Raw genomic sequence first — 26,181 nt, 5'->3', positions numbered from 1 at the left:
TTTACACCCGAGTTCACATAAACAAGCATCTTTTCACAGTCTAATTTATAGAGCATTTAGAATCCCTCTATCTCCCATGAATTTGAAGAAAGAATTAAATTATATTAGATACCTCGCTAAACAAAATGGTTTCAAAATAGAAATGATCAACAAATTAATCAATAAAATTAAGAACAAATTATCTACGAATCTGATACCAGAAAAGACCAAAAAAACTGAGTATGCTACATTCACTTTTAATAATCCAGCTATACACCAGATTACTAGCGTATTCAAGAAACATAATTTTAATATAGCTTTTAAAACTACTAATACTAACCAGTCCATATTCTTTAATCATAAAAAAGTTAATTATGATAAGAATCGTTATTTAGGATCGGGAGTATACAGACTTAAATGTACTCAGTGTAATTTTTCATATGTTGGACAGACTGGGAGAAATTTTATGACAAGATACATGGAACATGTTAACGCGGAAAAACATAGGAAATACTCAGCGATGAGTTTGCATATGAGGGAGACTGACCACAGATTTGAATCCATTGAGAAAGACTTAACGATAATTAGAAACATACAAAAAGGAAGAATGCTGAATGAATTAGAAAGTTTATACATCTATTTAGATCAGACGTACAATAAGCAAAAGAATCTCAATGAAACCACGAACAATAAAAGTATGTTACATGAATTAATGCCGAAATTATTAAAGTCAGTTAGTTCGAATAAATTTAGGATACCTAATATATTTAATTCTTCAAACCCTAATACTCCTCCCATACCTACAGATATTAGGCCTACTTCCAGCAATGCAGTTGACTCCGCCCCTTTGTCAGCCTCGTCACATTTGACTCCACCCATCCTCTCCTCCCTTCCGCACTCCCCTATTCCTTCCCCTCCGAGTTCGCTACCGCCTCTGCAGCACAGTTATAACACCAGACTTAGAGCCAACAGACGGGCAGCAACCAACTCAACAGTAGTTAACAAATAACAACTTCCACTTACATGTAAGTCCTTATCTGTTTCAAAATTATGTAAGACTGAATCCTCTCCTTACGTTCAATTTCTTATTTCTTCTTTTCCTTCTCTTACAGAAAACTTATTTCTGCATCTGTTGACATTCAGCCATTTTATTACCTACCAGTGCTAACGGCCTCTTACAATTTTTCAATAGACGCTTCTGCCTTACTTACTACGAATTTCATCAGCGGCCTTGAAAAGATTGTATTCATGACAATCAAGTTTATGCTTGTGTACACGCCCTCATGTCGTTGGCTTTTTATTACTACCACTTTGATTTTCCAATATTTTATATGAACTGTTTTAATTAGAACTTTAATAGAAGTTTTAGTCTCCGACAAGATTATAGTTTAATCATAAGACAGTTTTCCATTAGCATCTTTTTATTTTATCATTTTTCACAATTTTATTGTTCCTAATTTTAATAACAGACTAAACTTTTAACTTCCACTTTTTATTTTAGTTGTATTTTTGATGTTTGTATTTAACTTCCACTTTTAATTTAGTTGTATTTTTGATTATTGTATTTAGGCTGAAGATGCCCTTAATTGAGGGTGAAACATGTCCCATGTAACTAAGAATTTAATTATGTAACAACTATACGTGAAAAATATAAGTATTGAATAGGTGGAATAAATTATTTTAAAAAAATATATAAGTATTGAATAGGTGGAATAAATTAAAACACCTTTATCATTGTTGAACTGTTAAATTTTCAATACGGACCTAAAATGAGGTTTATAATATGTAATGCTAAGTCCGTTGTCACCAAGCACTATTTTAGGACTTTGGTCATGGAAAGGTTTGGGTAAAGGGCATTGCTCGCAGAGAGAGGAGGGGGGAAAGCATGGGAGGGGCCATGAGGAGCGTTGTGGATCTCTCCTATTGGATGTTAAAATCGAGTATACTGTACCGTGGAGAGGTGAGGGGGAAGTAGGGCGAAGCGAGTGGAATGCTGTGGAACCTTCTATCAATACTGGAGAGGGGAGAGAATGTTATTAACATACTTCATGTAAAAATGTACTCTTTATGTAAAATGGATGAATGCAAATTAATGATTTTAGGTGAAAAAAGTAAGGAATTGAAATAGAGACTAACTATTAAATATTATTATTATTATTATTATTATTATGATAAAAGCTAATTTGATGAGTAAGTGTTGTCCAGATGTTTAGGTTAGTTACATTAGCATTTCTTTAGATGTAAATTTTGATTGCTTCGTTTATATTCAAAGATTTACTTTATGGTTCATGGTATGCATTATTGTAGTCACATCCTAGTTCATGAACCGTGGTCAACAGCTGAGTGGCTTAGTAAGTGGTCCTGAGAGTCAGGATACCAGTTGCTATGGAATGGGAGTGGGCATCTCGGACATATTCTGAGTCATGGCCCTCCTTGTGCTCAGGCGGCTAGGGCTATACAATCCACTAGTGGTCCATAACCCGTTAGAGGAGAGATCCTCACTTGGACTATGTGTAAGTAGGGCAGCATCCTGCTTCATGAATTTACCAAGCTCAGAACATTTTAAGCAAGCCTTGGACCTATAGGTGACTACAACCGTTCCTTCCTGCTAACATTTAACACAGCAACTTACCTTCAAGCACTCTTCCTCTCTCATGCCTCTAGAAAACTACAGTTTTATCACTTCACATTTATTATAAACCCCACTTGATGTGATTATTATAGTGACACTCAATCTGTTTAAGATCCAAAAGTTTCCTCTAGTGTATAAACTCATGACTACTTGTATTTTAAACTTCACTAAGGCCTCATTTCAAGAATTTCTTAACTACATTCAAGAAAGTGTATAATTTTACGAATATTTGTATTTTAGTCTTTATTAAGGCCTGATATTAAGAATTTCATAACTACTGTCAACCATTTCTCACTTTTCCAACTTTTCCTTCACATTCATATGTAAGTTAATTACAATCAGGTACCTGATTAATCAACTTTCAGTTTGAGATTAAGGCTGAAGATGCCCATAATTAAAGGGCGAAACATGTCCCTATAATTTTATTTAAATCATTATCTTTTTTATGTATTGAACAGGTGGAATAAATAAACTTTAATATTTATTTGACTTAACCCAGATCTGCCCAAATATATATTTTTTCCTTGAATTTGAAGGTTAATGGTATATAACTGACCTATAGGTTGTGTGAAGATCACCAATGTTAAGCATTTCAGGACCAGATACATTGCATGGACATGAGGGGGTGTCCTATAAAAAGGACAGTGGGCAAAACGGGTATATTATAAGAAAAAAGTGTATGTCATTCTAATGATATTATTCTTAATTCCAGTCTAATACAAGCAGTCTGATTACAGAATGAATTGTTAATGTTTGAACTGAAGGGAATACAGTAAAATATAAGACTTCAAAGGACCTTGGTGCTTCTACACAGGGTGGTGGTACTTCTCAAAACACTTCACATGTAGCGTTATGTTGCACTTTTTGCACCTCATAGACGCTTTTTTTTTTTTGTCGCATACCCTGCGCCTTGTTTGCTTCCCTTAGGATTCAATCATGTGATCTAGGTGGTCATATCTGGAATCAGCATTTTCTAGCGGTGATGGACGACTGCACTTTTTTTGCCGTTTCAGTTTCCAAGTCATTTTTTGTCCACACGTATGCAGTTTTAGAAGACACGGTCAATTTCGGCTGGTTTTCCTCAGCAATGTCGCAGTTGGAAGTGTTATTTACAACTTCTTCATCTACTACATCGTCTTGTTCATGTTACATCATTTCAGCATAAATAACCTAATTTGCAAGTTCAGGAAGATAACAATGAACCCAAGTCTTCCCATTCATGAATACATGGTTGTTAGGTATGGACGTCTGAAGTCAAGATCTCCGCCCATTCAGACTGCAAGGGAACTCATCAATAGGAACTTTTAACGGTTCTGATGAATGGCAATTGGAGTGGACCAACTCAGCTCCAGATGAATGGCAGACCCTCTTCAGTCGCCAACACCCACCACCTGGTTTTAATCTCCCCAGAAGAACTTGGGTTCTTCTCAACAGAGTCCATACCAATCATGGACGATGTGGGTCATTGTTGCATATGTGGGGTATGCGCTCCTCCCCTGAGTGTGACTGTGGTGAGAAGAAACAGATTGTCACCGAATGTCCTAGGAGGTCATAGTCTGGTCAGCTGAAGGAGTTCGTGTGTGCTTCTGACGGGGTTGTACAATGGTTGGACAGCTTGGATTTAAGTTTATGAACTGTTTTAGAGATTGGTTGATTGTTTAAGGTGTTATATTGTTTGTTATATTTTTGAATATTTGTATGTAGAGTTATGTACTAGCCATAAGCTAAATAAATTATTTCAGCATCAGCACGTAACTGTGATCCAGGAAGATGATTCACGTTCAAATCGTCCTCTTTGCCAGATTCTTCATCAGTAACGATGTCATCTATGGAACCAGGTGGTAACAGCAACAGATGCCACATTGCAGTCTCGTTCTTCCTCCAGATCTCGTTCAGAGACAAGCTGGAATAGAGGAGAAACAAACTATGTAATAGTACCCCTTATGCCCACTGTTCTATAAAGAGGACACTCAAATATAAATATAAATAACATAGTCAGTTATTCGCCACCAAGAATGGAGAGTTCATATATTCATTACTCGTACCTTGACCAACATATCACACCAATTGGATTATAAAAATCAAAAAAAGGTACTGCGTAACTTACCTTTCATTCTTCCAGGGCACGAGCTTTTCCATGATTTCAAAGTCTGGTTCTTGTAAAGCTATAAACAATGTATAGAAACTTCTTTAAACTGCTTGAAACCAAAACAAATGACAGTTGATATCTTTAGTGTGCTACCAACATAACAATTAGCACCAATTTTTGCCTGACGGCTTAGGCAGTAGTAAAAGATGGTGGGTATATCTTCTGTCCTTAAAATAGGCCAGTGGGCAGATCTGGGTTAATTGCTAATGTGTCGTCAACATAACGGAGCCATAAACTGAGTCCGTTAATGTTTTTTACTATTTTGTTGTATTCTAGTTTGTCCATGTAGATGTCCGCTAAAATGCCGGAGATTGGGTCTCCCATAGCTAAGCCTTCTTGTTTATACATTTTGTTGTTGAAATTAAAGTAATTACTGTGTAAAACAAAACTTAGTAACTTCCCCTCGCGTGCAACGAATAAGCCCTTACCCATGCCTTCTCAAGCTCAACTCCCTCCACCAAGACTTCACAAATACAACACGTGAAGTAAGAGCTCGGCGACTGCCAGTTGCTCTAAAGCTCTCAACATAAGTTAACATCTCAGCGGTCGAAGGGGTAAGTGTCAACACTTTTCATTTAACTTCCACTATTTAGCCCCCTAATTCCTATTATGGTTTTTCATTAAATTTTCAAAATAACTCTTTAATTACAGAATTTCATCACATACTTGGCTACCCACCAATTGACTACAACTTTTACTACAACAACGTTCCCTTTCGACTAGTACGCTCACTTCAACACGTCCAACAACAAAGAGCCACACCTATCACAAACTCTTCCCACAAATACTACATCAAACAAGATGGCCTAATGACATCTGCACAAACTGCAATATAGCCTATGGCACCAGAATTCTAACTAATATTATCTCAAAAAGAACCACGCCATATGAAAATTCTTCAAAATGTTTAAGCATATAAAATGAAAATCAATACTTATCAACTTCAAGAACCAATGACTATTACCAATGCTCAACTTTCCTCAAATTTTTAACAACACGCCCTTTGACAATTAATTGGAATGTGCTTTCCGATTTTCAACTTTATTGTAATAATATCTTTTAATATCAAGAATCAACCACCTATGTCATAATTCTCAAATAATTGTCATGTTTTTAGACTCAAATATTAACTTAAATATTATTAAGTAACAGTATACTACATTTTATATTGTAATAGTTGTTTAACGATCTCTAATCCATTTTACAAGACATAGTTACATTTTAACAGTATTCATAAGTCATTCCCAATTAGGTACCTGATCTATTCCTAAGGTAAAAATATGGCTGATGATGCCTACTATTGATAGGCTAAACATGTACCATCCAATGTATTAATTTTATGTTAACAATTTTGATAAGGCCAAAGTTCTAATTTTTAAGATTGTATTGTATTGAATAGGTGTTTAAACAACAAAAACATACTAGTGTTATTTAATACAAATACTTTCAATACGGATCCAAAAATGAATTTTATCATGTGAACCTACCACTTATGATATAGATGTTGATTCCCATAGAGAATTTGAATCTGCACACGGGGGCAAAACGCTGGCAAGCAGGAATGAGTTGGCTGGAAAATTTATAATGTCCAATAAAGGACCATTTATATTGGTATTGTTTTATATTGGTACCTACCACTTAGTCGAGCAGCTTGTCTCCTTTCTCCCAAGTCTTCCCAGCCCAAACTCTGCAACATTTTTGTAATGCTACTATTTTGTAGGAAATCACCCAAAACAAATTGAGCTGCCTTTCTTTGGATTTTTTCTAGCTCTTGAATCAAGTAATCCTGGTGAGGGTCCCATACGCTGGAACCATACCCTATTTGGGGTCTTACCAGAGACTTATATGCCCTCTCCTTTACATCCTTACTTCAACCCCTATATACCCTCATAACCATGTGCAGAGATCTGTACCCTGTATTTACAATCCCATTTATGTGATTATCCCAATGAAGATCTTTCCTTATTTTAACACCTAGCTACTTACAATGATCCATCCCCATAAGGAATTTTCACCCCACCAATCCAGTAATTAAAACTGAGAGGACTCTTACTATTTGTGAAACTCACAACCTGACTTTTAACCCCATTTATTATCATACCATTGTCATAACGACAGAGGTTGAAAGAATTCTTGTTGAAGTTCTCACTTATACTACATGCAGGTAGTTTTATATCAGCAGCTGTACAATCATTATGTTGAAAATATAGATCTTTTGTAGGACTGTTTTAAAAAAATGATCATCACACTCGTCCAGAAACAGAAGTGTCTAACAATCTTGGCTCAATTCTGTCTGGAATCCTGGAGGTGCTAGAGAGTACTGTGAGATGGTTATATATCTTGACAAAAGAGAGTGAAGGAGTACCTGTTATGGAGACAAGAGATCCAAGAATGCTGTTGATGAGATCCATCATATCCAGCTTCCCTTTATTGAGCATCATTGAATAGAAAAGCCCCACACAGCCTCCACCAAATGATGAAAGCATGGTGATAACTGCAGCACGTGCTGAATACTGCCACTTAGCGCCACTGAGTCCATAGGTACTGTTGACACATGGGTATTCCATAATTATTATTGATTGTACAGCAGATTGCTCATCAACAGTAATACTATAAGCAAGGGAAGTGGAGCATTGGGGGATGGTAACTTTGAATTCCACTGTCAGAAGCACTAAAGATGGTTTCCTGTGATTTCTCTTTTCATACTATTCTATACCTAATGGCAAAACTCCGGAGATAAAAATCAATATTTTGGATGTTTTGGTGAAATTTTTTTAATGACTGAAATTGAAATAATTGAGTTTCTTTTTTTTTGTCACAAAGCTATTCTCCTGAATTCAAACAATTTATCACTGTAATAACGCTTTGTTTGCCAATTGTAATTTTACATTTAAATCCCATTTTTCTCCCTTAATATTCTGCCCAATGTAACAAAATTTGTAGGGTATATGTATCACAGCTATATTAAGAAACCTGCATATAAAGTGTATAAAATAAAAAATTTTCAAGTAGTAGGGATTTTTAAGTCCAAAATTTTAGAACGTAAAAATTACACAAACTTTAGTACGATATATCTCCTTATGTAAATTATGTACAGAAAAATCTATATGTAGTGCTTTTAAAAGAAGTATTATCTACCTAATTACAAATTTACATATATCCTTATTTAAATTTCATGAGAACATGGAATTAAAAATTTCACAAAAATAATTTTGGAAAAACTATTAATTGTAAATGAAGGAAATGTTTGCGATATCTCTACTTTTATGTAGGTGACATTCCCACAGAGTTTCGTAAAAATCGATGCATTAGGTAAAAATATCTTTTTATCTCCGGAGTCTCGCCTTAATAAGGCCATGACCAATACCTTCTCTTCCCACCATCGTCAAAAGTCTATATGTTTTAATGTGACATTAATCATGCTAAGAAAGAAAGAAATCATAAAGCCCTGAGGGAGTACTCAGTGTTTTATAATCTGCCTTTTAGCACCACAATCCTGCTCAGATGATCTCATCTATGGTAGCTCCATTCATTTAGCAAAACAGCACGTGTACTGTATTTGGTCTGAATCCTATTCAGTTTTCACCATACCACCACCCCACCACCCCACCCCCCTCCTTCAGTAAGTCAAATCCAGGAACCTCCCCGGTGATAGATAATACTTGTTTCAATAAATTAATTTGGTGCGATTGCTGCTAGCCTGGTGCAACCCTTGTAAGGCAGACCCACTGACGAGGGTAAGCAGCAATGTTGTGGAGGATAGTGCAGTGTATGGTGCATGATTTTCAGGGATGCTACAGGTAGGGGTACCAGAGAAGCAATTCTAGCTCTGCCTCAAATCCTGGAGAGAAGACTAGAAGTTAACAGAAAACTTATGTAGCTTTCCTTGATTTAGAGAAAGCATTCGACGAGGTTGACTGGAAATTATTATTTCAAACTCTGAGAATGTTGGGTCTTGATTGGAAGGACAGATGTTTGCTTTTTAACCTGTATAAAGCCCAAAGCACAGAAATAAACATCAATGAAACAACATGAGAGCAAGAATGAGAAGAGGAGTGCAGCAAGGCTGTCCCTTATCGCCTTATCTGTTTAATATCTTCATAGAATTTGCTATTGGAACCGTAAAAGAAGAAATCAAAGGGACACATTTTAATGGTAAACAAATTCATAGTATTCGCTTTGCAGATGATATTGCATTGACAGCTGATTCAGAGCACACGTTAGAGAAGTTCAGGCTAAAAATAAACACAAAGAAAACAAAAATGATGGTCGTTCAATAGAAGAATACTGAATTGAAAACAAACATTAAATTAGGCTGTGAAAAAATAGATCAGATTAAAGAATTTTGTTATCTGGGTAGTGTTATTACCAATGATAATCAGTGCCTGACAGAAGTCAAAAGAAGAATTGCTATGGCAAAACAAGTGTTTCAAAGCAGAAAAAATCTATTGTTAAATAAGCTCATAGCAACTGAAACCAGGAAGAAATTTGTTAAAACTTTTGTTTGGAGTGTGCTAACTTACATTTGTGAGACCTGGACTTCGGGAAAACAAGCACAATCAAGACTAGAAGCTGCGGAAATGTGGTTCTGGAGAAGACGGACAGGGATGAGTTGGACAAAAAAGAAGACATATCCAAATCTTGAATGACGTTAATGAGAAACGGACCTTAATTTATTCAACAGAGCAGAGGAAAGCTAAATTTTTGGACACATCCTACGACATGACACCTTTCTCCAGAATGTATTTGAAGGCAAGGTCCTAAATTCGAGAAGAAGACTGTGTCTTTCATACTTTAGGAACATAATTACTCAGCTGAGTTTTGTTTCCTATGTCATGATGAAAAGGACTGCTGAAGACTGTGGGATGTGACTGGAGTGACAAGGCTTAGCCTTTAGATAATAGATGGATGATGGATGCTACAGACAGTACAAGCACCCAGTCCACGAGCCAAGGGACCAGGCTAGCAATCTGTGTCTAACCCTTAGTTTCGTTTCTTGATACGACGTCGGGGATGAGGTGAGATGAATTTACATGGTATGTTTTTTACGGCCAGATGCCCTTCCTGATGCCAACCTCAGTTGACAAGCTAATGAAGATGAAATGAATGATGGTGAATGAAACTGGGTAAATGTGGAAGTAATTGGCTGTGGCCTATGAATAGGAACTGTTCTGGCATTTACTAGGAAGTCAAAAGGAGAAACTACAGAAAATCATTCTCAGGGCATCTGATGGTGTATGGTTCCAGTGTATGAGACCCTCACCAGGATTACCTGATTCAAGAACTGGAAAAAATCCAAAGAAAAGCAGCTTGATTTGTTCTGGGTGGTTTCCGACAAAAGAGTAGCGTTACAAAAATGTTGCAAAGTTTGGGCTGGGAAGAATTGGGAGAAAGAAGACGAGCTGCTCGACTAGGTGGTATGTTCCGAGCTGTGAATGGAATGACATTAGTAGAAGTTTGAGTGGCTCTTTGAAAGTAGGAAAGATCACAATATGATAAAGTTGGAATTCAAGAGGACATATTGGAGCAAATATTCATTTATAGGAAGGGGAGTTAGGGATTGGAATAACTTACCAAGGGAGATGTTCAATAAATTTCCAATTTCTTTTAAATCATTTAAGAAGAGGCTAGGAAAACAACAGATAGGGAATCTGCCACCTGGGTGACTGCCCTAAATGCAGATTAGTATTGATTGATTGTTTGAACCCATGCATCTCCCAAACGCAGAGCTTGGATTCATAAGCATAGCACATTAACATGCGTGGCCACTCCACTTGGTAGCAAGCTAGTAATAATCATACTAAAATTAATTGATATAGGCACCTTAAAATCCCCACCTGAGAGCCAAATGTGGGGCCCATTGAAAAGGTCGCTATGCTGACTAATCAGTCATTGAGGTGGACACCTATATCAGTGATTTCTGGAAGAGCAAACGAATTCACCGGGTTAGTTGACCATGTGGTTAGGGGCACACAGCTGTGAGCTTGCATCCGGGAGATAGTGGGTTTGAACCGCACTGTTGGCAGCCCTGAAGATGGTTTTCCGTGGTTTCCCATTTTCACACCAGACAAATGCTGGGGCTGTACTTTAATTAAGGACATGGCCACTTCCTCCTCACTCCTACCCTTTTCCTATCCCATCATCGCCATAAGACCTATCTGAGTCGGTGCAAAAAAAAAAAGCCAATTGTAAAATTAAAAAAAAAAAAAGAAGCAAATGAATTCCATTCAAATGACTCCTAACTAATCAGGCTACAGTTTTCTGTGGCTGATTTCTGGGCTGTACAGACTGGCGAGTGCCTGAAAATGAAATGGCGTAAGGCTTTTAGTACTGGGAGTGTCCGAGGACAAGTTCAGCTCGCCAGGTGCAGGTCTTTTGAATTGAAGCCCGTAGGTGACCTGCATGTCATGATGAGGATGAAATGATGATGAAGACGACACATACACCCAGCCCCCGTGCCAGCGAAATTAATCAATGATGGTTAAAATTCCCTTCCAGGAATCGAACCCGGGACCCCTGTTATCAAAGGCCAGCACGCTAACCATACTATGACATCGTGGTCAACCAGTTGAGTCAATACGTGGTTTGGTTTTCTATTCACAGTGAATAGCAGAGACATATAAGCAATCAGGAAGAAGGATGGTAGAGTCAACCCATAAGGCTCTTGCATAATCTGTCATTTAATTTGATCCATAGCTTTTGATTCATGGTGAATGGGAAAGATCTGCACCCTTCTGTTCATTTAGCGCCAGTGTTATGAATATTGGAAGCCACTGCTCGAAGGACCTTCGTGGGCTAAAAGGAGATGGCTTTGCTCTTCTCTTAACCACCTGGGAACATAATATTCATCATCAGAGTAGACAAGACCAGTGATTGAGCATCTGCAGAGGAAGTTGTTCCTTATGATTAGTTTGCTGCATTGTTCGTCAGATGCTGCTTGAAGGGTAATTTATAGTTACTTTGGAGATCTATTCATTGCATTTCAGTAGCGTGTTGTTAAAATGCACTTGTCTCTTTTTTCCAAACATTCTTTAAGAGTGGAAGTGTAAACATTGTTTTAGGTCATTCTTGGCTGGAGTTACCGTTTATAAAACTAATTTTCAAGAATGGTTCTTCATTGAGTGTGCCTTCTGTAGCTTCTAAGTCTTTACTTCATAAAGGTATTGCCCAGTCATCTTCACATCCAAATTTCCTAGCAACAATGAGGTCATGTACTTCTGCACAGTCAAGGAACAACAGCCATCAAAATTGAATTGGTCAGTGGAGAAAGGAACTAAGTCACATTTTCCCACCAAAGTACAACAATTGTGTCCTCCTAATTTTGTTTATGGCAACTGCCTTCATGTTTTAATATAATAAACAGTTTTTTGAAAAATGACATTTAAAAATAGTGGGCCTAATTTCTTTCTCCACTCGCTGGCAGTTTTCAATCAAGAAATCAGTTCATTTTTTAAATACTATAAAAATATGGGAGTGAGTTACTATTAGTTTCAACATGAGTGCTATTAACTAATTCTAGTATATAAGACACAAAATAAACAGGATAATAACACATTTACATTTACATTTCAGAGGTCAGTATTTTAAGACTTGTTGAAAGTGTCATAGTAACTATTCCGGGCAAGAAAAACAAAATAACACCTTATTTTAGCATATTAATAACCTTGCACTAATCAAACTGAGATAATGAAAGACAATGAAATTCAATGTAACATTCAAGGTTCATTTCAGCAATAGTTACACAAAGAATCAGAGTTTCTTGATCAACTTCAGTTTACCAGTGTCGTCCCTCCAGAGATTCTTCGTGACTGGTCTCAGCGTGCAGCAGATAGTAGGCCACTTCATCATTTCATCATAAAATAACCTTGCTTCCTCACCTTCTATGTATCTTGAAAATGTCTTTATGTCCTCCATTTTCTTGTTGTTAATGGGAACCTTTCCAGCAGGATATGTGTTTTCGAGGTTCATGGAGAAGATCGTGTGTTTCCAGCCAGGCAAAATGTGTGACTAACAAAACTGTTGAAGTATGGAAGAGCTTTAACTATGCCTGGCTTATCACTACAATATTGACATTTCTTGAACAGGGATATGCTGAAACACTGTTTCTGACCACAAGGAATATCACTATTTGCTGTTTCTTGAGATAACACATTTTTCTTGTAGTGATGAGGCCACCATTTATCAAAATACATTACAATTTCTGTTTCCATCATTATCACAGTGATGCTGGACATGCTGTTAACTGTTATGTCCACATGTTTCTTTGGAGCATATTCAATCAGTTCTCTATGTTTCTTTCTTCAGTACTCCAAATACCCGGTCACATGGAAGAAGGGAATGGCCTCTTTCTGGAAATTGGTGAACAGTATTTTATATTACTGACTTGTGTCATCCCCAAGCACATTCTTATCAATGTATGATTTTTGTTTTGCCCAGGTGCTCTGTCTGAAAACAAGAGAATTTCTGTTGTTTCTGCAGGCAATATTTGGGTACAATAATGTTTCATGAATGAACAAACCTCGTTTACTCCCATTTGGCCTCATCATCATGGTGCAGATAAATAGTGGAATGCTTAGTTTTGAGGTCATAAATGAAAAATCAGTTGACTTACAACTGCCATAAGTAAAATGCTTCCTGCATAGGCACTTTGGGTAGGGGAAAATTCTGCATGAAATCAAAACATGTTCCTCAAACATAATTTTCTCTCAAACACTCAGGTTTCCTGGAGAGAAATCTGCTCGAATTGCTCATTTGCTGCTGTCCGATATATGGGGAGATTTAAGTTTAGTTTCTAGTTCCTCACATTTACTACAAAAATCAAACTGAGGATGACTGAAATCGTAGTTAACATTTTCTGTAGATGTTATATTTTGTATAAAAATCTGGATGCTTTTTGTGGAAAAGCATGTGCAAAGTCTTTGTATCTAAATGTGCATCCAAGAACTTAACTTCCTTCCCACCATAATGTGTATTGTTTATTGGGAAAGAGTCAGTGTACCCATGTATCACATTTAAGATATATTCAGGAATTTTAGACGTGCATGCATTTTTTCCACGCTGATCATTTGGAATTTTGCCTTCAGGAAGCAATTTTGACAATCGAAATATCCACTTCTTTGAAACTGTATAAAGGTTTATGAAACTTGCTTGCAAACATTAATGTGCTTACCAACAACCGTTACTAAATACTCAAATCAATGTAACCTCCTCTTAACTTCATTTCTTTCTCCAGTTTTCCTAGGTCTTTGTCATTTCATGTCCTGAGCAACAATCAGTCCTTGTAAATACAGATCCAGGGAATCTTTGTCTGCAACATTAAGGAAAGTAATCAGAATTCCTGCCTGCTCTGTCTCATCAATACAGGTAAAACATTTCATTTGACATCTGAAAGTGAAAGAATAAATATAAATATTTTTCATAGGCACACAATGTTTGAAGCAATTTGTGAAAATGCTTTCCATTTAATACAGAGTGTGCTTGAATGGTATATTCAGTGATGAGTAGAGATACTACCTTCCTGAGTTGAAGGCAAGCCATCCCCACCAGAGTACAAACAGTCCCATTACAGCATTCACTGGACATCCCAGAGGGAGTGGGGAAGGGCCACATTCATAGCGGCCAAGTCTTGGCCCCAGCATCAGGGCTCCTGCAAATGCTGAAACATCAATATAATCACATAAATTTCAAACATTTCATAGAAGTCTAACAGGTTTAATTAAAATAATTTTGTGGGTAAGCCTAACAGCTGGAAAAGAAAAGAAAGACCCAGATAATTTAAAGGAAGACCGCAGGAAAATAATAACGAGGAGGAGACGGAGAACAGCTAGTGGTGATCGACAAGAATAGGCATCGGTTGTGAAGGTAGCAATGGTCTAACTATGAGGGACGTATGCTGAAGAAGAAGAAGAAGAAGAAGAAGAAGAAGAAGAAGAAGAAGAAGAACTGATGTCTTCATGGTTAAAGTCCCAAATAAAATTCAATGGATATTCAAATTAAGTATTATCAGATAGAAATAAAAGTAAAAAATAAGATGTTCATTTGAGAATTTGACAAGAAAGTAAAATGACAGATATAAGGAAAAGTGAGAGGTAAAAAATAAATGAAACCAAAATAATTATTGTACCTACAAAAGGAAGGTGTGTATTAAGCAGATATGTACTACAATCTTAATGTTATTTTTTACATCTTTCTTTATGTCACACCGACACAGATAGGTCTCATGGCAATGATAGGACAGAAAAGGGTTAAGCGTGGCAAGGAATCGACCATGGGCTCGATTAACTTACCGTCTGGTGTGAAAATGGGGAAACTACGGAAAACCATCTCCAGGACTGCTGACAGTGGGGTTCGAACCCACTGTCTCCTGAATGCAAGCTGACTGCTATGTGATATGAACTGTGCAGCCTCTCGCTCAGTCATCTTGCATTAAGCCAGGAGTAGATTACTTGTTTCAAATGTCAACTTCAGACCATGGGTAAATTAATTCTTAAATTATTGATAAAATAATTTGACAATTTAATATTTACTGCTATTTACACTGTGTTTAGAGAGGGAGTTATTGTTGTGTATATGCTGGGCTGAGTAGCTCAGATGGTTGAGGCGCTGGCCTTCTGACCCCAATGTGGCAGGTTCAATTCTGGCTCGGTCCAGTGGTATTTGAAGGTGTTCAAATACATCAGCCTCATGTCGGCAGATTTACTGGCACGTAAAAGATCTTCTGCAGGACTAAATTTCCGCACCTCGGCATCTCCAAAAACCGTAAAAGTAGTTAGTGGAATGTAAAGCAAATAATATTATTATTATTATTATTATTATTATTATTATTATTATTATTATTATTGTGTATACCTTTATTTGTCGCCTGAGAAGCAGTAATGTATAAAAAGTTAAGAACATGAATAGGAATACATAATACAGTCGTGAGACCTAACATTTGCATTGCTCTATGTCTTCTGGTATTGGCTAGTGCAATTTTGTTACTTTCATTGATCTGTCTCAGTCTTATCTTTGGCTTTGACAATATGAAAGTGACTGAGGTGTGAGCGATGCTACTAATGCCATTCCTTACGCAGCCAGTCTCTGCTTTGAATGGTGTGAAAATGTTGCTCATAGGGCCGGTTGGTGCATGCATTTCAGTGGGCTTGGCAGACTGACATGTAATAGCAACTTCTGGATCAGTAAGGAAAGCAACGGGAAACTACCTCACGCCTCATTTCCCTAGCATGCCTTGCCCGTGACAGCTAATGTTTGAACTGTTGAGGATCCAACCAGCCTTTGAGCTAAGAACTGAGGACTGAAAAAAACACACACACTCTCTCTCTCTCTCTCTCTCTCTATCTCTCTCTATCTCTCTCTCTCTCTCTCTCTCTCTCTCTCTCTCTCTCTCTCTCTCTCTCTCTCTCTCTCTCTCTCTCTCTCATAAACACAGTGACAGGCCACTGAAAAAAAAGGCATGTGTCCAAAAGTTTCAGCTCTGGCCTTTGTCAGTAGAGGACAGAATAAGAACAGTAGTTGTCATTATTGACATGTAAATGCTGTTGTGAGCTAAAGGGAGGAGAGAGAGATAGGCAAGACCTTTTTTCTTTCTGCTGTTTGTTTTATGGCAAAATATTCTTTTCTGGCCATGCTCTGTGATGCAATGAGTGACATACACTGCTGTGTAAAACTTAAGGATGAGTTAGATAAAGCAACATAACATACAACCACTCAGTGGAAATAATGAATAAAAGTGCGGTAACATGTTGTCAGAGGTTTCCCACACGTTCATGGAACCTGGTGTGAGGTCAGCACAACTATAGCACCAAATCGGTTTGGCCCCACAAAACGAGGCAGTTGTAGGAACAGGAGAAGACATTGTGAGTCAATCAGAGAGCTGTTACGTGCACTGGGGGGGGGGGGGGGGTATTATTCATTACAACATAACCCGGAGACAACATCTGGATGACTTCGCATGGAGAAGAATTATCGGGAAACTGAAAGAAGGACAACATGTGGCGAGTGTAGCCCAGGTGTTTGGTATTGCTCACAGCATTGTTTCACGTGCATGGAGAGAATTCCAAACCACAGGCACTGCTGCCCAAAGGAGAAGACGGGGTCGACCATGGTCAACTACAGCAGCAGATGACCGCTACAGTGTTTAATAGGCAAGAAGAGACTCATGTCAAACAGCGGGTGCAATTGCAACCACATTTAACAGGACTGCAAGGCACGCTCCACAGTGGTACGGCGACTGCATTGGGGTGGTCTGTTTGCCCGATGACCATTCCGTTGTATTCCGTTGAAACCCGCACATCGGCGGCACCATTTGCAATGGTGCCAAGAGCATCTGGTCTGGACCGACAAAGAGTGGCATCGCGTGCTCTTCTCAGATGAGAGCAGATTCAGTCTGAATACTGATTCTAGATGTACCCTCATCTGGCAAGAGGTGGGAACACGTAATGCACCCAGGAACATTGTCGAACATGATCATTTTGGTGGTCCAAGTGTTATGGTGTGAGGAGGCATAATTTTGCATGGGCATTCCGACCTCCAGATCTTTGAATGTGGTACACTCACTGATTAACTTTACTGTGACAGTGTACTGCTTCCCCATGTGCGTCTTTTCAGGGGTGAATTTGGTCCTGACTTCATTTTTATGGATGACAGTGCATGACTGCAGCGAACAGTGCAGGTGGAGGAGCTCTTGGATAAAGGATATTCAGCGAATGGACTGGCCTGCCCGTTCCCCCGACCTAAATCCCATCGAGCACACATGGGACATGTTGGACAGACGTATTGCAGCACGTCCATATGCACCAACGACCATTCGACATTGTCAACTGCACTGGTGGAGGAATGGAACACCCTTCCACAAGAACTACTTACCAATTTTGTGGCCAACATAGGAACACTGTGCAGAGCATGCATCGCTGTCCGTGGTGATCACACACCCTTTTAAGAACCATGTCTCTTATTTTGTGATGTCCAGTGGACCATCGCAGTGACTTACGTGCAATTAATTGACGTGTATAAAAGTGTCATTTCTGATTGTCTCAGTGCGTATTCCTTTCAGTTGCCTACCGTACCATAATATAGCAGTTCTTCCTATGTATGGTTCAAGTTTCATCAAGCTATGTTACTTGGCAGTGATACAACATGCAAAAGTTACTTTCGTCCTTAAGTTTAGCACAGCGGTGTATGTAGTATTCTAAACTAAATACTTCTACATTTTCCCTTTAATTTTGCATGCCAGAATGAGTGGAGGATAGTTCATACCAGATTTCATACATATTATTACAGATAATTGATAGGATGGTAAGACAGTAAGGACTTCAAATTTTGATAATTTGACAAGTCATCTTTCATTAACAAAGAATAAAATCTTGGCATGTACAACTTTGTTATTATTGAATATAGCCTACACAACTTCTAAATTTTCATTTTGGGATTTAGCATATCTTGTAGGTATTTACTTGCAAAGAACTGGGTTTAAGGTGCTCTTGGCACAATAATAAGGTTTTTAGTGCTGAAAGGATGGGAAAAGGCTAGGATTGGGAAGGTACTGGCCATCACCTTAATTGTGATATAGCCCCAGCGTTTGTCTGGTATGAAAATGGGAAAACACAGAAAGCCATTTTCAGGACTGCCGATGGTGAGGTTCGAATCCTCAACCTCCCGAATGCAAGCTCAGAGCAACAAGACCTTTACTGCATGGTTAACTTGCTCGGTCCACTTCATATTAACATTAATAGTAGCAGTGCACTATTCTATTAACACTAGGATTACCAAACATTCTTTCTACCTACTTTTACCGAAGCGGTCATTTTGACCGATAGTGGCAGGTATTCGTTTCTTGAGGATATTGATGTCTGAAAAAGGTTCGAATTTAGTATAAAAACATCATAGACCATAATTTAATTATTATCATGCATGACTTGTAAACACTATTATGAAAAAAAAAAAAAAAAAAAAAGTACACTAGTAAGGCAGAATGTTCTTCTTACACACTTTACCTTACATTATATACATATCTGCATGAATGTCACTTTCTGCTTTTCAACTTATTTGTCGCACTGAACATACTTACACTTTGCTTGGTCACCTTTGAAGTGAACTTAACAACAGACCAGTTGTTTTAGAGATTGCACACCTTTCAATTATCTTGTTCCCTTTGCACACTTCTTCCCTGATTGATGAAAAACTCAGCAAGACGCAATACTACGTGTTCACTTAGGGTCTGATCGGTGGGTCGCGTTTCATCTTTTCCAAAATAGAAAAACCTTTTACAACATACTTGACTTCCACATCCACAGCCAACCAAAATTTCATACCAAACTTTTCTGGTTTATTGGCCATATACTGCATAAATGGGCATCTAGCATTCGATGGAAAGAGCTGTTCATCCACGGTAATGTTCTCACTGGGTCTGAAGCAAATAGTAAAATTAGGTATAAATTTGTCCCGCACAACGGATACAAGCGCCAATCTATCAATTTTCAGGTGATGCCTGCTGGTAGATTTGTCATCGAATCGAAGAAACCTCATTATATCCAGGAAACGGTTTCGTGCCACAGTTTGGGAGAAAATTCCAGGACCTCACTTCTGTGACCACAGATCGAGAATGTTCGTGTCAGCTCCATAAGTTCCGCGTGCGTATAAAATACCAATGACAGCATCCAAATCTTCCAAAGAAAGTGTCCGTTCAGGATTGTTCAGAACTTCGCAGGCTCCAACCTCAGTACATCATTCGATGTGGCGCTGCTTGGATTCGTCAATAAAAAGACGACAAGCTGTAGCGGCACAAGTTCCTTCAATGTGGTGTTTTGCATGTCCTGTGGGACCTTGGACTTCCCTCAGTATATTTTACTGTCCTCAACGGCCTGGCAGGCTTTGTAGATCGACAAGAGTCCGCACTGTTCCATCCAAAGCGACTTCTTCCTCGCCGACTGTCATGTGCTGACTACAGCGTATGCTCGGCCTTCTGTACTTGATATTGTGCTCCTTGCCAGTAAATTCATTATCTTACTTAGTGTTTCCTTCACCTGCAAAATGTAATACCAAACTTACTTACACTGTGCACAGAATTACGTAAATACAAAATGACTAACTTCAAATAGTCTTACCTTTGTCATCAGCTGCTTTGCTTGTGTGCGTGCATTGCCATTTGGCGGGTCAAAGGCTGCTGTGTGATTTCATGTTCACGTGGAAATTCTGCAGGCACGACGCAACTAGAATCACTATCCGAACTCTTTCCGTTTGTCAAGTTATACAGGTCTTCGCAATTATCGAGGTCCAAATCGGTCCCAGCTTCATCGCTTGATTGTGATGGGGAAATTATATGCTTATGCTTCAGAATTTCGGCATCCATTTGCAGACTACGTGAGAACATGCTTCTTCGAGGGAATTACAATCGGGAAATCTAGTTTGAATGTTTGTAACGAGTGAAAACGACAATTGACTGCTTGATACGATTGCACACCTTTCATTACTGTGTATCATGTTTGAAAAGAGCCAACAGCTGTTCCATCGCAGCACAACAATACTACGGTAATAAAGTACACTGTAACAGCTTGTTAGAGTGATATCCCGTTCTAAATGAATACCACAAAAGTCTGATGGGGTAGCTACTGCTATACCGGTCAAAATGACCGCCCGGTAAAAGTAGGTACATGACCTCATAGCGCTAACTAGAAAGGAGTTACGGGATTTTGAAGCTATGTGCCGAAAACTACACTATATATCGTTAAAAGCCACCGAAGGGTTTGTATGTTCTAACCGTATAACGAGAGTGATAGAGAAAACAAAACTGAAAACGGTCATTTTGACCGCTGCGGTAAACCTAGTGTTAAAAGTCTAAAAATGAAGCACAATTCAGTGCTCTGAAGAGTAGATTTATGGTCTAATCAATGTAAGTCAGGAAGAAATTTTGAATTTTTGTTCAACCCCAAGGCTAGATGGATCCATCCGCAGGTGTTACCAAAGGGACTTACTTGAAAAATTAGGAGTGTAATAGTTTCGCATTGCTTTCATCACTGAGTCAGATGGTGCTATTATTTATCAGTGTGGCAGGCCAACTGAATTACACACACCAGCCAGCCCTGCCATGTATATTTTCACACCATTTATCACAGTGACTGTAGAGCCTCCGTGGCTCAGGCGGCAGCACACCGGCTTCTCACCGCTGGATACCGTGGTTCAAATCCTAGTTACTCCATGTGAGATATGTGCTGGACAAAGCGGAGGCAGAACAGGTTTTTCTCTGGGTACTCTGGTATTCCCTGTCATCTTTCATTCCAGCAACACTCTCCACTATCATTTCGTTGCATTTGTCAGTCATTAATCATTACCCCAGAGGAGTGTGACAGGCCTCGGCAGCCGGCAAAATTCCCATCCGTGCCACAAGTTCGGGTCTTAATTCATCCCATCCCTGACCTGGTCATTGAATGGAAAACAGGTTGTAGGTTTTCATTTTCATTTTCATCACAGTGACTGTCTACATTAGGAATGATGTTAGCTGCACTGCTTGTACTTGAGCCTCTTTCATATTGGCAATGTCAAAGATAAGACTGAAAAGACACTATTATATTTCTCTCCTCCTCACTGATTTTGGTATTCCTGTTAGTACCAACAGCATTAACCTTGGAGACTAACCTGAACTTCCTCCAATAAGATGCACAGGCCCAGATCCTGCTATATCCACAACTCCTAGTTTGTACAGGAAGCCATGTTCTCCCCAAACCCAGCCTGCAGGGATGCAGTACACAACTGTGTTCAGGAAAGAGAAGATACAATATGCTTTGAAGTTACACCTGCAAACATATTAACACAACTAGTTAGCTACAGAGTAGAAGTAAGTAAAAAATACTGTTCATTGTAACACAAAACGTTGTGACATTCTTTGAAGAATTGGAAATAACTAACCACATTTGGTCCACAGATCTTAATGTTTAGGTTTTTGTATGTAACAGCCTACTTGATTTTCTTATTCAACCCAGATATTTTATACCCACAATAAAAAGGTCGATGATTTAATGATTTTGTTGCTTATACCAAACAATTTGAAAGCCAAACATCATTGATGAATGCATCTTATGGCACAATTATCTTAGATATCATCACTAATTTTGTTGAACATGTATGGAACAAACATTTGATCCTGTTCCTAATTTAATTTAAAATATGTCAAATGTAAATTGTTGATTAATATGATTTCTTTTGTGGTTCTGTGTTGCTTAATAACTACATATAGAATAGATGATGTTTGGATAGTTCAGAAAGTCTCATCTAAAATGCACCATTCAAAGGTGTCATTTAAGCTACAAAGAAAAAAGAAAGCCTTCAGAACATACACTGAGAATGGGGGGTTGAAGTAACATTAATGAATACTGTACTCAATATACTTCAAGGTTAGCAGAGATGAGGGTAGATGTATACTGTACTTGTCATCTTATAAAGGAAAGAGATCAGGTGATTTCAGGCACTTGAAGTAAAATAATAGTCATATGAGGAAAGCAGCATAGGGTTTAAACAAAGAGGAGAGGAGGGGATAATTATTGGTTTAAGAGGAAGTACAACCAGGCAACCATCCTCTATTAACACTAATAAGAGGGAAAAAGGAAGATGGCATCATTGATGAATGCATCTTTTAGCACTAGATTTCATCACTAATTTTGTTCAAGACATGTGGAACAAACCATTGATCCTGACCCTAATTTAATTCAAAATATGCCAAATGAAAATTGTTGATTAACAATATTTCTTTTCTGGCTCTGAAGAGGTCGACGTTGGAAGATGGCAAGAGTTGATGAAGGGAAGCCAGATAGGAAGGATTGAGGAATCTGGCACAAATAATTGGAAGCAATACCAGCATCAGCTAGGGTTGCCAACCCATGCTCCCAAGTTAAGTGACCCTGATCCTACTTTTAGTTGCTTCTTATGATAGGCAAAGGATACTGTAGATGTATTCTACCATAGAGAGATAGAGTAGGGGGAACGTCATGTACCTCCAGACCAGTATGATAAATCCTACATCATCATCCTAAACCATCTCCAGTTTCCCGGGTGTGGTATGTGAGCCTCCTCCATCTCATCCTGTCCTTGTGCCATTCCTCCTCCACCAACTTGTCCCAATCATGACCTCTCAGCAGTACATCATTCTTAACTAAATCTATCCATTTCCTTCATGGCCTTCCCACAGGTCGCCTTCCTTCTACTTTTCTGTCAAATTCCTTTGTTACAGTTCTGTTAACCGGCATCCTCTTCATGTAACCAAACCACTTCAGTCTTGATATCTGAATCTTATTGCAGAAAGAATCATCTATTCCTACTTCTTCTCTAATTTTCTCATTCCTAGTCTTTCCTGGTTTTCTGGATTATAGTGCGTAGGAATTTCATTTCAGCTGCCTGGAGTTTGGAGTTATCTCTATTGGTCAGTGTTGTGGTTTCAAGGCTGTATGTAAGAATTGGTGTATAATAGAACTTGTGCTATGTCATTTTTGTGTTCATAGGTATTTGCTTATCCCACAGCAGGTGTCTTACCTGGTGGTAAAATTGTGTTGCCTTATTGATTCGATTGTTCACATCATGTTTTGCTAGATTGTCATTTGATAGAACGCTACCCAAGTATTTGAAAACTGAAACGCTGTCCAGTTGGGCTTCATTTAACATGACTATTGGTTCTGCACATTCCTCATACACTTTCATCACCACCATCTTGGTCTTACTGATGTTTAAACCATATTTCTTTTAAACTCCTCATTCCAGCTTTGCATTCTCTCCCCCAATTCCTCTTCTGAGTCACTCCTGATCGCAACATCATCTGCAAATGTGAAGGTTTTGATATCTCCATGTTCTTTCCTTTTAATAGATTTCATTACTACATCCAACATAATAATAAATAGAAGTTGTGACAATGAGCTGCCCTGCTACACTCCTCTCTTTGTTTCAAACCAGTGCGACAAACCATGTCCTTCAGAAATGCTGAATACTGACCACTCTGGTGTAGTCACATTTAGTGTAGCTGGCCAATGATGGATAAAAGAGGCAACACAATGTGACAACTACTGTTTCTGTCATGAACAAAGCAAAACTGTAGATGTCCGAATGTCAGGAGAAATTCACATCTGGGAATTCATTCACAATGTTTAGTGAAAAACCTTTTCAGACTTAATATGAGTGTTCATGATATGTAATAACAGGAATGTAGAAATAAACAGTATCTGCTTTTGGCCTTCTCCTACAATAATGTACTCTAGCAGTGGCATATTTGTGATTTTATTTCGGGGATGGCTATGGTGTTTCTCCTGAGTAACTCCTAATGCATCTAAATTAAGTGGAGGCACATGCTTCCCCTAGTGCACCGTCACTGCATTGTCCTACATAGGAGGCGCACTAGCCGCCAGCGTCTTGGAAAGGTGTACAAATCCAACTGATGAACCCACTGCATTTTTAAATTTATTTTTCATTTTTTTATTTTCAGAATTTGTTTTACGTCGTACCGATACAGATAGGTCTTATGACAACAATGGGATAGGAAAGGCCTAGGAATGGGAAGGAAGCAGCAGTGGTCTTAATTAAAGTACAGCCCCAGTATTTCCCTGGTGTGAAAATGAGAAACCACAGAAAACCATCTTCAGGGCTGCCGACACTGAGGTTCGAACCCAATATCTCACGAATGCCAGCTCACAGCTGCACACCCCTAACTGTACGGCCAACTTGCCCAGTAAAAACTAAAACTTGTTGCTTCTTTTTATTACATTCACATTGAAATAGAATGTAAATTTCAGCAAGCTTGCCAACTTTCAAAAGCGCCTCCTGAAAAATCAAATTATTTGACGTAGTTTTCTGCCTTGGTATCTTTACCTTAGCATCACAGATATTGAAGGATAGGAACTTGAAAAACCGAGTGAGTTGGCCATGCGGTTAGGGGTGCGCAGCTGTGAATTTGCATTCAGGAGATAGTGGATTCAAATCCCACTGTCGGCAGCTCTGAAGATGGTTTTCCATGGTTTCCCATTTTCACACCAGGCAGATGCTGGAGCTGTACCTTAATGAAGACCACGACCACTGCCTTCCTGCTCCTAGCCCTTTCCTATCCCTTCATCGCTATAAAACCTATCCATGTCGGTGCAACGTAAAGCAACTTGTAAAATATATATATATATGGAATTTGAAAAGGAACACGCTGTGTTTTTCATATAAGGCACAATCAAAACGTTTCCATTTGAGAACGTTGCTACAGCAGACATGCAACATAGCGCGACTCTGATGCGGGTATATAAGCACAGACATGTAGGGAAAGGGATTAGTGTGGAGTCGTGTTGTGCTGAGGTGTGCACGTTAAATGCGGCCACGTGAACTGGCGACGTTATTACCAAATGCGTCCAAATAGGACCAACGTACTATTATTCTGTACTTGGCTGCCGAAAGACAAACACTGGTGAACATCCATCGGAGAATGAAGACCGTGTGTGTGGTAGCATATCTGTCGAAAACCACCGTTGTGGAATGATGTGCCAAGTTCCATGCACGTCGCTTTTCGACATAAGACGCCGGTCGATCCAAAAGGCCACCCTTATCCATTACGGACAACAACAAGCGAGCGGTGGATGAGGCGATTAGGGCGGACCTACGCATAACAATTCATGCACTAGCAATGGATCTCGACGCTTTCGGTCCCTTCAATAAGGCCTTGAAGGGTCGAGCTTCCTGTCGACAAGAATGTGTAGCAGGCATTTACGGACTTTTTCATGCAGCAGGACTCGGTGTTTTACCACACGGGGATCTTCAACCTGGTGCATCAGTGGGATGAGTGCCTCAGTACTCACGGTGATTTTGCCTGATTGACATCCCAATTCAGGACTGTACAGCCATCGGAAACTTTTTGATCGTCCCTTATATTATGTAATATGCGAATGATGTTATTTCCATTTTATTTATTTCACTGGGCTCAATAGGTGATATAATTTGTCTGTAGATAGACAAGTTCCATTGTTTACCTCTCTGCCATGGCCCCAGACACAATAGTAGTGGCTGTAGTAGCAAAAGAAAGTTGAAAGAGAAAGGCAGCCATAGCGGGTCCCATGAGTGGATCACTATTGGAGGCATCTAACAGGAATTCTCCCACTGCCATGAAAGGAGTTGTGAAGGGACCTTGCCCAAAACTCAACCCAAAACCAAATATCCAGTAGCTCAATCCTCCAATAACCACATCCACTACATTCTTCATCATTATATTGACCTCATTCTTCACTGAAACACATCCTGACTCCAGCATGCCAAAACCTGTGGAGAAGAAATGAATGGAATGAAGTGAATTCACACATATATCATCTGCTACCAATTAATCACAATTACAGAAGAGTCAATCACTCAATCAATCAGTCAATCAATCAGTCAATCAATCAGTCAATACCGATCTGCATTTAGGGCAGTTGCCCAGGTG

At 38.8% G+C, this 26,181-nt stretch overlaps 1 protein-coding gene across 1 annotated transcript in view; it reads right to left on the bottom strand.

The window, feature by feature from the left end:
* LOC136874381 (putative ammonium transporter 3) overlaps positions 1-26,181 on the bottom strand; it is a 146,302-nt gene that overhangs the window by 37,205 nt on the left and 82,916 nt on the right. The window contains exons 2-5 of the mRNA XM_067148017.2: positions 25,736-26,021; positions 21,390-21,547; positions 14,274-14,415; positions 7,126-7,304 (exon numbers count right to left, since the gene is read on the bottom strand). Of these exons, the coding sequence (XP_067004118.2) occupies positions 7,126-7,304; positions 14,274-14,415; positions 21,390-21,547; positions 25,736-26,021 (765 nt within the window). The remainder of the gene's footprint in view (positions 1-7,125; positions 7,305-14,273; positions 14,416-21,389; positions 21,548-25,735; positions 26,022-26,181) is intronic.

Source organism: Anabrus simplex, chromosome 5 (assembly GCF_040414725.1).
Source record: "Anabrus simplex isolate iqAnaSimp1 chromosome 5, ASM4041472v1, whole genome shotgun sequence".
Lineage (NCBI taxonomy): Eukaryota > Metazoa > Arthropoda > Insecta > Orthoptera > Tettigoniidae > Anabrus > Anabrus simplex.
Note: the sequence above shows the minus strand (reverse complement) of the source record. Positions and strands in the feature narration are given on the sequence as shown.